Consider the following 16,205-nt stretch of genomic DNA (forward strand, 5'->3'; position numbering starts at 1 on the left):
CACTTTACTTTCCATTTGCATTCAAATTCAGTCGGCATCATTTCACTGACCATTGCCCAGAGGTTACAAATGCAATTTAGCCTAGAGATACTGAATGTAGAACAAAACGGAAAATAAAGAAATAAATACAATATGAAAGATCACCAACAAGGATTCCTGTTTAGGTGAGAACCTACCGAGACACTGCCCTGTAGGAGTGGACCGGTAGCCTGGTCTGCATTCACAGCGATAACCCCCTGGCAGGTTCACACAGTCAGCGTTTTGTTGACAAACTGGTCCATTCTGGCATTCATCGATGTCTGCATAAACAAACAAAACAAATAAATGAATAAATAAAAGGTACATGTCCAATCAAAGAATTAAAGGCAAGATCCATATCAGATGATTAAAGGTATTCTGTGCAATTATTGAAACCACTTAAATTTTAAGTATTGTTTAAAAATATTAGTTTAACTAAATGAACAGACAGATCACATTGTTTCAGATGAAGGATGTGGATGCAGTGGTACAGACAGAGAAGCAGGGAGAGAGCACTCTTCATTCTTACCTTCACAGATGAGCAGTTTGTCGTTGTACACAAAGCCCATGGGGCACTCGCACCTGAAGCTGCCGATCATGTTGATGCACACACCGTTCTCGCACAAACCTGGGATATCTCTACACTCATCAATGTCTGTCAGACAACATAGACACATGAGCTCAGGCTTTTAACACAGTGCAGGAAAAACAGACTCATAAGCAACGTATTGTTTTACTATATATATATATATATATATATATACACACACTCACCTAAAAGATTATTAGGAACACCATACTAATACTGTGTTTGACCCCCTTTCGCCTTCAGAACTGCCTTAATTCTACGTGGCATTGATTCAACAAGGTGCTGAAAGCATTCTTTAGAAATGTTGGCCCATATTGATAGGATAGTATCTTGCAGTTGATGGAGATTTGTGGGATGCACATCCAGGGCACGAAGCTCCCGTTCCACCACATCCCAAAGATGCTCTATTGGGTTGAGATCTGGTGACTGTGGGGGCCAGTTTAGTACAGTGAACTCATTGCCATGTTCAAGAAACCAATTTGAAATGATTCGACCTTTGTGACATGGTGCATTATCCTGCTGGAAGTAGCCATCAGAGGATGGGTACATGGTGGTCATAAAGGGATGGACATGGTCAGAAACAATGCTCAGGTAGGCCGTGGCATTTAAACGATGCCCAATTGGCACTAAGGGGCCTAAAGTGTGCCAAGAAAACATCCCCCACACCATTACACCACCACCACCAGCCTGCACAGTGGTAACAAGGCATGATGGATCCATGTTCTCATTCTGTTTACGCCAAATTCTGACTCTACCATCTGAATGTCTCAACAGAAATCGAGACTCATCAGACCAGGCAACATTTTTCCAGTCTTCAACTGTCCAATTTTGGTGAGCTTGTGCAAATTATAGCCTCTTTTTCCTATTTGTAGTGGAGATGAGTGGTACCCGGTGGGGTCTTCTGCTGTTGTAGCCCATCCGCCTCAAGGTTGTATGTGTTGTGGCTTCACAAATGCTTTGCTGCATACCTCGGTTGTAACGAGTGGTTATTTCAGTCAAAGTTGCTCTTCTATCAGCTTGAATCAGTCGGCCCATTCTCCTCTGACCTCTAGCATCAACGAGGCATTTTCGCCCACAGGACTGCCGCATACTGGATGTTTTTCCCTTTTCACACCATTCTTTGTAAACCCTAGAAATGGTTGTGCGTGAAAATCCCAGTAACTGAGCAGATTGTGAAATACTCAGACCGGCCCGTCTGGCACCAACTACCATGCCACGCTCAAAATTGCTTAAATCACCTTTCTTTCCCATTCAGACATTCAGTTTGGAGTTCAGGAGATTGTCTTGACCAGGACCACAGCCCTAAATGCATTGAAGCAACTGCCATGTGATTGGTTGGTTAGATAATTGCATTAATGAGAAATTGAACAGGTGTTCCTAATAATCCTTTAGGTGAGTGTATATATATATGTCTCTCTCTATATATAATATATCTACAAACACAAGCTACAGAATGAAACGCAATATCCCTGTAATCAGACCAAGCTTTAAAGCAACTTAACAAAAATGTAGCCCTTAAACTACTGGAAAACCAGTTTCTCATGAACTAAAACTGCATGAACTAATACAAATAATATATGTTCTATTGAGATGTTACTGATAATTTTATATATATCTACCTTGGTTGTATCAGGCTCTATATATTATTTAATACATGGAAATTATATTTTAATGTATTACCACTGAATTCTTTGTTTGCATTAATATAGATTTCAAACACTTGGAACTCAGGATATGGATGTCTCACCAATAGGCTGTCCAGTGTAAATATCAATGATGTATCCTGGTCTCTCACTGCCACACAGGATGGCAAACTCGTCTAGGAATGAAGAAACCACAAGATGATTTATATGGTAATAAATAACTGGAATGCATGTGTTTTCAGTGCGGTGTTGATACTTACTGGTGCTTGGTATGGGACACTGTTCACATGGTTTGTTCCAGGCCCTTCCAATATTGTACGAGCAGCAACACATCTTCTTTGTCATGTTGAAAGGCAGCTCCCCATCACAAGAGCCATTATCAGAGTAATAATTCCTGTAGCACAGACTCCTCCTCATATCTGTTTTTCCAAAAAGACCACAGAGCAAAACCTGTGACACTCACTCTGTAATTCCAAACATGTTAAATCTACTGAAAATTAAAAGAAACATATAGTTCCCTTATTCAATAATTCTAGACTGAAGGCAGAATCTGAGCCAGTTATAACCATATCTGTTATGCCATGTTCATACAAAATCCAATAGGCAAAGCACTAAGACAATACTTGAGAAATAATTTGGCCCATTAAATGTTCTTTGATATGTAAGAAGAATCACATAGACACATTGGCCTGATCCATAATGCACCTGCTCCTATTATACAAATACACAGTGCCTCATAGACACGTTTCACATACCCATGCAGTTGTTTCCACCGTTCACCTGCATGTAGTCTGGAGGGCAAATGCAAGTATAATTTCCTATAGTGTTATAACACTGTCCAGGACCACAGATTCCAGGTCTCTCACATTCATTCACATCTGAAAAAAAACAAACAAAAAAAAACAATCAGAGCAATATGTCAAAACACAAGGAGTGGTTCAAATGTTTCTGTTTGTGGTTCATTTGAATTTCAGGGGAGACTCTAAAAAGAAAATTATGAAGAAAATTGCAGCAGTAAGACCATTACTACTTTCGCCTATCCCTAAAAATACTTCACATTCACACACCACCAAAGTGAGTCATACATATATTGAACATACAGCATTTATTCTTATTATTTTTCCATTTTGTGAAACACAAAATGTCATGATTTCATCCAAAGTGTTTATCCAAAAACATATTCAACTCCACTGTCCTGTCATCCTTTGTACCTTGATTACACTGTTGATGTATGTTTCCTGGCTGCAGGAGACACATGTGTATTTAACTCAGTCTCAATGCAAGAGCTTTCCCCTGAGGAGTACTCCTGACCAAATTAAAGGGTTTGGGGCTGTCCTCGCAGGAGATAAAAAGAACATGGCTCAGTCTTTCTGATTTATTTGGCTCAAGTATACAGCAAAAGGCTGTGCATGTCAGCACAAAAACTACAAGTCAAGAGTGCAAGTTTTTCTTTTGCTCAAAATACAAGCTTTAAACATGTTCCCAATTTCCTTGTTCAGCACCATAAAAAATTATAATAAAAAAGCCCTTTAATACCCAGCTATTCAGTAAATAATCCAGATGTTTAAGTCCTTTCCCTACCCTCACAGACCCTTGTGTCTTCATTTAGTTCAAAACCCTTCGGACATTCACACTGGAAGCTCCCAAATGTGTTAATACAATTTCCTCCTTGGCAAAGTCCTGGTAGTTCCTGACATTCATTGATATCTGCCAGAAGTAATGAAAGAAAGACGCAAGACATTGGTAAGTCAATAATTTAGCTCCAGAAACATGTCATTTGCAATAATACTTAATGGTAAAAATGCTGACTCTGTGGAAGCACCATTGTGGCTTCTGAAGTTTATATTGAGGTTTTTATTGTAATTAGGGCCAGAAGTTTATATAAAACAAATGAGTAAAGTAAAAAAACTAATAGAGAAAATTAAAAGTATTGTAAAGCAGGCTGGCCTTTTCATAATAACATTTACATATGCAATTTATATAAAATCATTTAAGGTTCATGTACTAAACAGAACATTTGAAATATTTTATCCTTTCCTTGCAAATCATCCCACCTAATAGATCAACTAAATGTTTATGTGTCTCTGAAATATCCAAGCTCACCTTCCAGAATAACTGTGATGGGATTAGGTCGAAAGCCTTCTCCGCCGGGACACAGAGTCTTATAATCAGCTACAAGAGAAACACAATTTTCACATGAAAATACAGTTAACTTTACAGTAAACAAAATACACATGTATGTGAAACTTAGAAAGTATTTATGGAAGGTGACAACAGTTGCACCTTGTAAACTGTAGTGGAATTTGGTTTCCACTAAGGCCAGTCAGCATCAGCACTCTCAAACACAGCGAAATACAACAGTTAGTACAAACCCAAATCTCATTCCAAAAAAATAATTCAATAAATATCTCAATTGTAAACAAACCAAAACAAGGCCAGACTAAACAAAGACTAAGCGCATTCCTTAGACTTGCAAATGCGCCGGGGACTCACAGGAGTTGACCGGGGGGCAGGCTTCACAGGGGTTGCCCCAGGCTCGTCCCAGGGAGCAGCAGCAGGAGGCTTTGGACACGCCCACTCCGATCTCACTGGAGCAGTCCAGGCTCTCTGACGCATCACCACGGGAACGCACATCCAGGTAGCAGTTACCGGAGCGTGTATCTAGAACAGTCATGAAACACTATAAAATCAGCTCACTATGAACCGAGCTTCACTGCCTTACTCTCAATACACTGAGCTGTGTATTATAGAATGTTCCTATTTTGATATAAAATGTATAAGCTGGGCACTAGATCTGATTTCTTAGTACAACCCCGCACATTGGAAATGTCATGGAAATGACGTTACAAAGTCAAGAGAAAACGACAGTGTATAAAGATAGATATAAAGGCATAATTTACAAACAGAGAGATCTGTTGCCATGGTTTATGTGCTTAAAAATAATTTGATTCATTACCTTCAATTCAATTTAAATTCCATTTAAAATACAATTTGCTGAAACTTTCTATGTCATGCAGAAGACTGGACAGAGATGTACTGAAAAGACTAACCGACGCAGCCAACTCGGGTTGGGTTGAGCTCGAAGTCTGGAGGACAGTTGCAGATGTGGCTGCCAGGAGTGTTAACACAAATTCCACTGATGCAAGTCGTTGGATCAGCGCACTCGTTGATATCTGGAAAAGAAGGATGTGTGATATATTGTGGAAGAGGCAAAGATGTGAGGGTTAATGTGTAACTTTTAATGACACACTTAAGAAAACAATAATACACTGTTATACATCTGTAAGTGAGCTGGGAAGACTGCAGGCAGTGGCAGGTCTTGGTGGCATATTTTAGGGACTGTCATCACTGATGGGAGCAGCTGACTAATTCCTTATGAGAGTGCTGTTGGGGTGGGAGTTGGGGCTGGGCGTGCAGGCAGAATAACCATGCTGAGGTAACACTTTCCAGTCGGGGACTTGTAATGCGAGGGGAGGTCATTCATTTCAGTCAGGAGTAAGGCTGCTGCACTCTTAAAGACAACAGACCTTTATCACACTCATTAAGGCATAGCCTGAATGAATCCCAACAGCCACGTTGTCCTGTTGTTGGATTTACGGCATCTTTAGGAGAACACTCCCAGAGCAAGTGCAGGTGTGCTTTGTTGTTATGGTTACACAACACAAGGACAAGTGTGTTGCTTCAAACCACAGGGTCCTCTGTAGCCACCGTGCCAAACTCTGTATACAAATAACAAATTCTTTCCAGTGTGAACTAAGTCACGCGTTATTAAACCTCAAGATAAAGTTATGATACTGAGACCAATCTACATAACCAAACCCGATTAAATATAATTGGTTAATTCCCCCTAAAGAAGACAATTGGAATTTTATATATATATATATATATATATATATATATATATATATATATATATATATATATAAAATATTTTATATCTTTTACCTGTGCAGTTGCCTCCACTGCGGTCAAGTTCATATCCGGTATGGCATTCACACCTGAAGAGGCCAGGAATATTTCGGCACCTCCCGTGGACACATATATCGGGGAATGAACACTCATCGATATCTGTGAAAGGAAAATGAGTGCTACTTTTATGTCAAGCAAGATAAAGCAATAAAAAAGTGACAATGATATATAAAAAAACAAATTATTATTGTGATAATATGTGATGTTCTTGTGGTATGAATATGAATCAGGTTACTGCAAAATATGTGAAAATATGTCAAAACGTCACGCTAAAACCAGAAACGAGAGAAAATGTATATGTGGGAAATAATATAAATATGTTGGGTGTTGTGTGTGAATGTGTTCATGTGAATATATTTGCATTCCCCTATCCTCCTCTTCACAGCTAGCTGCATTTTAAGTTTCTCTCGATGTCTTCATGAGCTTTCATTTACCACTGTATTGATGCACATCCATGTAAGGTGCTCACCAGCATCATAATATGACAGAACTCTGACTTTAAAATCAACGTTCATCAACAAGGGGGTGTGAGTAACAGAAAGGTCAGGATGCAAGTGGTCTCCTCCACCCTGCTATGTGAGGTTGCTGCCTGTTTATTAGCACATCAGGCCCCAGTGTGGGGACAGCCCTCTGCTCAAACTCTTACAGACTTAACAGTTTTGTCCAAATGTGATATGTGTATGTAACTGTGCTTTGATGAGTGCAGCATGTTGATTTTGGGTTGAATGATGCAGGGTGTTGTCTGTTTCCCACCCTCATTGCTCATGGTAATTTACCTTCACAGGCCTTTCCATCCACGGTGGGTATGAAGCCCATGTCACACTCGCACCGATATCCCCCGGGAACATTCAGGCAGTGTCCATTCTCACACAGGTTTACATTCTCGGCACATTCGTCGCTGTCTGTACAGGTACGAAATTACAGTCATTAAACCTTACTTTTAGCTGTGATATATATATAAATATAGATATATATTTGAAGAGATTTTAAGTGGGTAAAAATAAATATATTCATTATTAAGCCTTCAATCCATGAACTGCATGTGTGTTTTCAATGACACGCTATATCTCACAGAAAGCAGTTTAACAATGCCATCTGTTGACATGCTACTGTTTAACTCCACTCTTACAACATCATCCCAGGGCATGGGGCCAATTGCAGTCACCTGTACAGAAGAAACCGTCTCCAGTGAAGCCCTTCTTGCAGAGGCAGCGGTAGGAGCCCATCGTGTTCCTGCACTCGGCATTGTTGCTGCACATGTGAGTGCCATTAGAGCATTCATCCAAATCTGCATGACAGAAGAACCTTCCAGTTACATCAGATTGTGAGTAAATGGAAAAGGTCTCGTGGTCGAGACACAAAACCCTTTTATTTTGTACTCTTCTGTACAAATCTCTAAAATGATCCTAGATCTACATAGTTCCACATTTAATCAAAATGAATCACAGCAATAGTTACTTACCTGTACATTTGACCCCATTACCAATCCATCCCGGACCACAGCTACACTTAAAGCTACCAGCAGTGTTGGTACAGGTAGCATGCCTGTCACAGTTATGAGCCCCAATCTCACATTCGTTTATATCTGTAAGAGAGTATTTAGGGAAACACAAATTGTAAGTGAATTGTAAGCACACATTTGATTGGAGAAATACAAATAAGCATCCAGTCATACTATAGTGTCAAAGTTTTAATTTTTACCCCCAACTTTACTTCACCCCCCCCCATTTAGCATTTTGATTTGAAAGCGGGCATTTAGATTTTTTTTTTTTTTTATCAGCATAATTTCCCAGCGAATATAACAGAACATCATATGTGAAAGAAATAAAAGCAGTCGATAATTCATGTATTAAATGGAGGCTTGGTGCAGTTCAAGAAGTTAAAGAAACACAGAGACACACATAAATGGATATCTGATGAGTTTAAACGCATATTTCAAATGCCTTCAAGTCACAGCTGTTTTGAAGGGCCAAGGCTTTCATCCTCTTTCTATTGCTCATCAGCTCAGCAGGTACTGTTGCCACGCCACTAACTTTGACAAAGGTTGGGGGGGGAGGATTGGTCTGACTTGTAAAATAATAATAAAAAAATGCCAAAGCAATGAACTAATTTCAAGCTGTTATATTTCTCTGGGCAAGATATCAAGCACTCTAACCGTGGGGCTATTTATTAGACCTAATCTAATCCCCTAAGTATGCAACAAATGTACTCGAAACTAAGGCAGTTTTTTGTGATCCGTGTATTTTCTAGATTTAAGAAAGGGGTTGGATACATCTGTGAAAGGTAAGATACAGTGGACACATGTAAAATGGTTTGTATGTTTGTTTTTATCCCATTTGTCACCTGATCAGAACATAAAAGGTGATCCTAAAAAACCTCCCTCTTGGAATCTTTAAACATTCTTGGAATTTATTTTGGAAGCATGAATATATTTTTCAAGTATGTCCTTTTTCAGAACAATGACTCCTTTGTAAATCATGTGAAAGGCATAAGGCAAGATAAAATATCTCAACAGCACAGAATATTCAGGGTCCAGTGAAGTGTGTCTAAGAGTAGTATATACCTCCATAGTTGTTAGCTGACTGCTGCTACTGTTGCTGAACATATTGCACAATGCTCGCAAAGCTTCAGAGTCATGAGGTTCAGTCATATAGGCAGAAGGCTGGAAAAACAAAGCTGGTATCTTGTTTTTCCTTCCTTTAAAAAGGAATCCTTTCATTTTTTAATTGTTAGCATTCCCATAAACTAAACTGGAAACATGTTCTGCTACTGTGAACTTAATTAAAAACATGACTAAGGAACTCTCACATATTTAAGTGTTTTGTTTGCTTTATCAAAACAGACTTCCCTCAACAAGACAAATGTCTTACTTTCATAGTCAACCCGATAAGTCATTTTAACCACAATGTACACAAAAATGTATGCCAATAGTTAAATTTGAGTGTTTGTTTGTCTTTTCACCCAGAAAATCATGTTAACAGCACGGAAGAATAAAATAATTGGTTAAAAAGAAACAATGGGCACATGGCCAAGCTAAAGGCCTAAACAAATGGGCACTCTGTATAGAATAGGAGGAAGTCATAAATTCTACCACACCAAGAATAGGTTTCTTTATGTAAACTACCTGTCAATGGTCAGTTTTCGTTACATGCTCCAGTTTACTCCATATAGTTCATAATAGAAATGTAAAATTATATAACTATAAAAATAAACAACAGATGACCAAGCAATTGAAAGATTACTAGCAAATTATGTTTTTGCTAGTAATTATGATTTTTTTTATTATTAAGAAACACTTTTCTTTTCATATTCTTCATGATACAATGATAATTTATTTAATATGAGGGCTTAAAGAATTGTGTGCTGTGTCTGATTACAGGATGCCTTGAAGATATTCGAATGATTACATACTTCCTACTAACCTTTGAAGCCAAACAAAAAACATGAAAACAAGTGTCTGATGCCAAGAATTTTCCAAACCACCAATAAACAGCAAGCAAATGTCGTTGCATGCAAGATCTGTGTTCTGGTCACACACTTTTTTGGTCTGGCTATCAACAAATGGAGATTGTTAAAACAGGATAACACATCGCATAAGGAGAATATATCCAACAGGACAGAATGAAAAAGTATGACTTAAGACATACAGAGCACTGAATGATTAAAAACATTGCTATTGCTTACTGTAGGTTTCCCATGTTAACTACAAAGAGGTCTCTATGTGAATGATTTAATGTAGACCTACATAGAGCCACTCCTAAACTTGTAAACACTTCTGTTACACAAACGTATTCCCACCCTATCTTTATGTGTTTAGCAATGTAAAATAAAGAGGGAAATAATCCCCCACAGGCAAAAACAGCAGCTGGATCAATTTAAGTTTTAAGAAGGGTTTCAGTGAGACTTCGTTATTCATATCACCAAAAACAACCGCTCTCCAAAAAGATGTTTTGAACATTCAAACATTGTTTGATCCTCTCTTATACTGTCCATTCCCATTTTCAAAACAATAACAATTTCATCTCTGTAAAATCCCTGCTAAAAAATATATAGATATGAGACAGGTCAACGGTTCAACACCATCTGTTTTGAATGGCGAAGTTGTGGCAACTTAAAATTTAAAGCAAATAATCTCAGAAATATCAGAATGCATCACTTTCTTCATGATGCACAAGAGGATCTGAGGGAAGGACTAATGGAATGTGGCCAAAATACATCAATGTAACTTAATATACTTCATTTCAGTTGCTTCAATACTTCAATATTATGATCATGATCTGAGGGTTCTCAGATAGGTCCATGTTAAATACCCTCAAGAAATTAAAATAATATTCAAACCAAGTCAAAGGGTTTAATGTACTTTTTTAATTCCCCATGACAAGATAAAACTGCACGCTTATATACATACAAGCACTACATTATAAGCACACATACAAACATAAGTGTGTGTGTGTGACTGTATACCTCCTACTGATATATGCTGCTGCATTACTAGGCCTCAGTGAGCAGAGCGCCCTCTCTATTGACACTGTGAACACTACAGGCTGGCCCTGAGAACATGAGCAAGAGCAACTGCAGTGTGACTTGGAAGGTGCATGAGCACTTAAAGGGCTAAGAAAAACAAATAGAAGAAAAAAAACACAGAGAAACAAATACACAAAACAAGCTATACATAATATATAACATGTGTGATTCAAAGACAACCATCCTCCTGTTTTACTAGCCCATGATGTTAAATATGAGGCAATGCAATAGCAGCTTGAATGACTTGTTAATATTCCATAGTGTAATAAAGAGTGAGCAACCCTCCAGGCAACTGTAAAACTGGTTGTTTCTTTCCAAGACAAATGTGCCACAGAGAGGGGAAAAACAACAGCGAAGATGATCATTGCAACAGCCACTGTAAGCAAGGTTCAGTGGTTTGAAAGTTCACAGTTGCCAGTTTGTGGCAAATGGAAGTTCAAACCAGTTAGTCTTAAATTATGTTGCGAGTTAGACCACATGGAAATCCACAGTTTCAAAGCTTTTGACTCCAATGCTACATACGATTGTAATTCTTCTCTCCAGTCAAAGTTGTAAAACTATGTTCAATATATTTTCCCGCCTAACGACATTGTCTCTCTGTAGATATATATTTAAATCATGTACTGGAGATATTTTTAAAATATGGAGTGATTCTTCTCTGCTTTAAAAAAAAATCACCTTGATTATTTAATTTTGCTTCTTATTTTAATAAATAATTCCCTAGAAATCAGAATTCAGAACATTTGAGTGACTATATTACAGCATCGACTACTTGAACAAAGTGTACTTTCCTCTCTGGTCCCCAGCAATGTAGTTTTAAAAAACAAGGAAAATATTAAACATCTGTGTGGGATAGGAATGTGTACAGAGATGCGGTGAAGGGAAGGGAAGGGGGGGACAGAGGGTTTAGGGGAGGGTGGGAAGGGGGGATTCTCAAAACCGTTTCATGATTTGGAATGATTTGTTTATTTATAAAACTGGAAACAATCGGTGATGACAAGGGAGCTGAGTAATGCAGACTGAATCTTAATAAAACCCAGAAGAGATCACTTTGGCAGTTCTCATGAAACATGCATTTTCCCATCCATGCTTCCATGAAAGAGGTTGTGTAACCTGTTACTTAAAGAATGGCTTTCACATACATTATGAGCCTGAAAGGTTGTCTTTGGTTGTGTTTTTTTAATGTATTAGAAGGTTTTCCCCTCGAACAGGTCATGGCCTCAATTACAAAACCACCAAGACTTTCATATTTTTTTCATACCAAAATGACATCATACAAAACACTGCTCCTTGTGTCAGTCTAGTGTCTGACAATACCCATCTGTCTATAGCATATAAAACATATACACAATAAGCTACATAAAAACATCTGCGAGATGTGAAAAGGCTGCAGCTAGCGAGCGAGCATGGCGAGTGATTAAACGAGTGTGAATCCGTGCACACCCAGCTGGCTCCCGAAACAGCTGGCCTAATTTACTTGGCTTCTCATACTATTGCAGCAGACTCTCTGCTTATCGCCAATTAAGTCTAATTAAGGCAGAATGTCCATTTAGTTTTCGGCATCACTCTCTCGGAATTCCCTTCGTCCTGAAGTTGGTTTGTCAAAACAGGATAGGAGACTTTTTTGGGAACATTAATTTGGATCCTTATAACCTTCTTTTCTAATCATTTTAGTACAAGTAGCGTGTTGGTGTCCCATTGAACATACGATAAGTTCAACACATCCTTTTATTACAAAGATTAATAAAGGAACAAAACAAATAAATCACTCATCTCCTCACATTACCATCTGACAAGAACTTTTGGTTCGGTTAAGATTTAATTATAATGCTTTAAATGCTTAATGTATTTAAATCAACCTTGATAAATAAGCTTCCAAACTATATATGAATGTCCATTGAATCCGACAAATTCTGAAAGTTATGGACTTTAAGTATGAAAAACACAGCATTAAAAGAAGGCCTATATTTCCACATTGTTTTCCACAGTTACCTAAACTTTGTGACTTCATTCTGAGAAAATAATCCTAAAACAGTTTCATATACAGTGTTATCTCAAAAAGGAAACATACTGTTAACAGCCTTGGAAATTCAGTGAAGCCAAAAAATGATTCCAAATGTAGGCCTTTATTAGGTCAACTACAAATTCCACAAATTCCGTATTTTGTGAATATCGATCATGGAACACAGATGTTTCTTCATAATATAAGCTCTGCATCACACTAAAAGTTATATTTGCTGTGCGTCAGTGTAGTTTAATTTTGCAATGAGCCAATCCACAGTAACAATATGGGAAAGTAAGATAAGAATAAATTGGTAATCTAACCTGACACACTAACTACAGACATTCATCAAGCGGTGAGCTTATTATAGGTTTTTAGTATAACAGATCATTTTAATGAGACAATAAAAGCAATCAAAACAGCCAAATGTGTTTGCCAAGCCACTCTTGAACACATAAAACCTGGCCACTAGATTATGAGGTATCAAAGAGTGAAAACCAAGAGCCACTACAAAGCTGACAGGGGAATTAAAGTATTCTTCAAATTAATATATGAAATACACAGATGGTTTTCATGCAAAGCTGAGGGAAAACTTTCTTAGATAGTCATTTAAGGGTCTGACTCACATTAATTTATAAATATGGTTGATTACGTCATACTTTTACTGAAAACCAAATTCTCACATACTGTGCATGTCAGCAGCACAGGGAGAATTTAATGGTCTAGAACACTAGATCTTTAAGTTTTACTTAAGCCTCACTAGTAAACATCAGAGCAGGTCGAAATGTGCAAGACAGAAACAAAAGCTACTTGGTCCAAGTGAACAGTCTACAAGAATAAGATCGCTATCCATAATTCGAACTAATATTTCAAAACCTTATTTGTTTAGGCAATATACCACTGCTTTTTCTCTATAAAACAGATCATGAAAATCATCTGTTTTTCTTTCTCCAAGTCCAACAGTTAGTTCGCCATGCAAACCCAAGATGTGTTAAAAGATTTTAAAATTCTGCATTGTGTTTAATCATGTCTTTCTACAGAGCATTAGTTTATTTACTTTTCTGTTCCATGCCTGCTCTGTCTCTCACTTTGTTTACCCCCCTATAACCACTACAGTATGTTTCAGAATATAGTAGATTATTCCAATCTGAAGCAAAAAGCTTTGACACTCACCCTGCACATTACTTGGTAGGGAAATGTGTTTATTTGGCCAATTAAGAAATGGAATGAACAGAGAGCATCCAGAGGCCCTTACCTGTGCAACCAGTGCTTCCCTTCCTCACCGAATAGCCAAGGTCACAGTGGCAGATGAAAGAGCCCTTTGTGTTCTCACAGTTCCCACTCAGGCAGATATTTGGATTGAGTTCACACTCATCAACATCTTAAAAAGGAAGGATAGAAAATATTTTTGAATCTAAAAATAAAAACACTATTTATTCGACCCAAAGAAGGAACCTCTCAGTTTGACACTTCAGTTTAGAATCTGGTTTAATTCCGAACACAGGACACATTACATCAGAATACAATTTGTCTTTCCTCTTTTTAAAATACCACACATTTCATGCATAGCTTCATCATAGTCTGAATGCACTCAAATTATTCCTACTTGACCTTTTGTTCTTGCTTTGCAAATACTTTAACTTGTTCTACTGTACTAGGCATTTTGAGCTGCGCAGCATGAAAAATCTGTTCCTTTTTTCCCATATCAATAAATGTGTTGTACAAAAACAATAATATTTTTAGGCTTTGAGAATAACCAAAAACCAAAAAAAGAGCTTAAGTTACCAAGGCAGGTCTTCATATCCTCAGAGGACATGAAGCCATCAAAGCACAAGCACTGGTACTCTCCAGGGATGTTCGTGCACTGCCCACCGTCACAGATGTCAGGGTTGTCTTCACACTCATCAATATCTGCAGGAATGAGAGCATGGAAGCACAGCTGAAACTGACTGACCAGCCAACACTCAGCACAGCCATCGATCCTTTTCTGTTTTGCTAGTCAAAATAATCTCTCTGATCGCTTCTTAAATCTCAATGTCTACTCACATATTTATGGACTGATTTATGTATTGCCTTTATTAGAGGGGATGTTAGTATCTAATATTAACTGGCGTTTTACATGGCATAACAATGCTTGTAACATTGTGACATACCTGATGGACTGATCTATGAATCTATGAAACATACAAATGCCTCCTGCACTTCCACTGTGTTCTGATGTTGATCTTGTGTATAAGCCCTGACCCCGAACCTAGTCTGTCGCCCTATCCCTAACCCGAAACTTATTATAAATGTGATTAACAGAAGAAGAAGAACAGAAGAAGTCAGATGAAGTCCATAAAGTATGAATGTGTTATTCTGGAGGTAGTCATACATAAATACATTAAGAATTGGTACCTATTAAGTGTGACTGTGATATGGAGCTTTTTTCTCGATACACAGTTGCGCGCATGTGGAGGTCGAGTCGGGCTGTACTGTATCAGCCATCTCCATCAGGGACAAACAAAAGCTATGTTATTTTTTAAACACACACGAGCCTGAGGGACCTTGTCACTCACCAACATTTTAATTATCCACTTGAGTATTTAAAAAAACAACACTAAAGAAAAACATATTTACATCCAAAAATTATTTATTCTTCATCTCCATCGTCCTCAAGGTTGTTTCACCACGTCCCCTCAGTTCAATTCCCCAAGCTAGGACAACATACTGGCAAAGTGCCACACAATCCTTATCTACCAAGAGTGGCTTTGCCAGGAATGCTGTTTTTCACAGAGCAGGGAAACGCTCTCCCGAGATCCATGTCCTAGTTTCCTGAAGGCCTTGTTTTACAGCCTGGGTGTGTCCGAGCAGTGCTAATGCTCCACACCTCCCCTGAGATCGCTGTTCTCAGCCCCTGGACTTCAGGCTGCAGTGTGGGGAGGTATACTGAGGGTCACTCCCTCAGAATTGCTGCACCCAAACAGACAGCTTACTTCAGCTAAGACTGGCCTACACATATTATTCTAATGTAAGTCCTGTTTTAAATCCCTTTCTGGCTTGAAAATCTTATACAATCTAAGTGATCCAGATGTTTAATCAAAAAGTCCAGAAAACACACATGAAAAAATGCACTCCATATTTAACATCTAGACAGTGCACAAGTCCTTCTGGTTTTCAGAGTTTTATTTTGCCTTGTATTTGTTCTTTATCTGATTAATAGGATTTTACGACCCATTAAAGCCTCACCTGTACAGCTTCTTTGATCCGGCATCAGGGCAAAGCCAGTCTTACAGCTGCATTCATAACTGCCTTCAGAGTTTGTACAGAAATTTTCGCACTCTCCGTTCTCAATGGTACATTCATCAATGTCTGAGGGGGATGATAAGAGTGTGAGAGAGAATGTACAGGTAGAGTAAAATATTGATATTGATAACATTGATATTATACTTAAAGAAACAACCTCTTGTGTAATGTCCTT

At 38.2% G+C, this 16,205-nt stretch overlaps 1 protein-coding gene across 1 annotated transcript in view; it reads right to left on the bottom strand.

Moving 5' to 3' along the window:
- Positions 1-16,205, bottom strand: part of fbn1 (fibrillin 1) — a 70,801-nt gene that overhangs the window by 18,431 nt on the left and 36,165 nt on the right. Inside the window, exons 29-44 of the mRNA XM_066701402.1 lie at positions 15,974-16,096; positions 14,531-14,656; positions 14,001-14,126; positions 7,682-7,804; positions 7,385-7,507; positions 6,996-7,121; positions 6,196-6,318; positions 5,301-5,423; positions 4,744-4,911; positions 4,354-4,422; positions 3,832-3,957; positions 3,006-3,128; positions 2,511-2,669; positions 2,355-2,426; positions 548-673; positions 177-299 (exon numbers count right to left, since the gene is read on the bottom strand). Coding sequence (XP_066557499.1) covers positions 177-299; positions 548-673; positions 2,355-2,426; positions 2,511-2,669; positions 3,006-3,128; positions 3,832-3,957; positions 4,354-4,422; positions 4,744-4,911; positions 5,301-5,423; positions 6,196-6,318; positions 6,996-7,121; positions 7,385-7,507; positions 7,682-7,804; positions 14,001-14,126; positions 14,531-14,656; positions 15,974-16,096 — 1,959 coding nt within the window. The remainder of the gene's footprint in view (positions 1-176; positions 300-547; positions 674-2,354; positions 2,427-2,510; positions 2,670-3,005; positions 3,129-3,831; positions 3,958-4,353; positions 4,423-4,743; positions 4,912-5,300; positions 5,424-6,195; positions 6,319-6,995; positions 7,122-7,384; positions 7,508-7,681; positions 7,805-14,000; positions 14,127-14,530; positions 14,657-15,973; positions 16,097-16,205) is intronic.

Source organism: Amia ocellicauda, chromosome 4 (assembly GCF_036373705.1).
Source record: "Amia ocellicauda isolate fAmiCal2 chromosome 4, fAmiCal2.hap1, whole genome shotgun sequence".
Taxonomy (NCBI): Eukaryota; Metazoa; Chordata; class Actinopteri; order Amiiformes; family Amiidae; genus Amia; species Amia ocellicauda.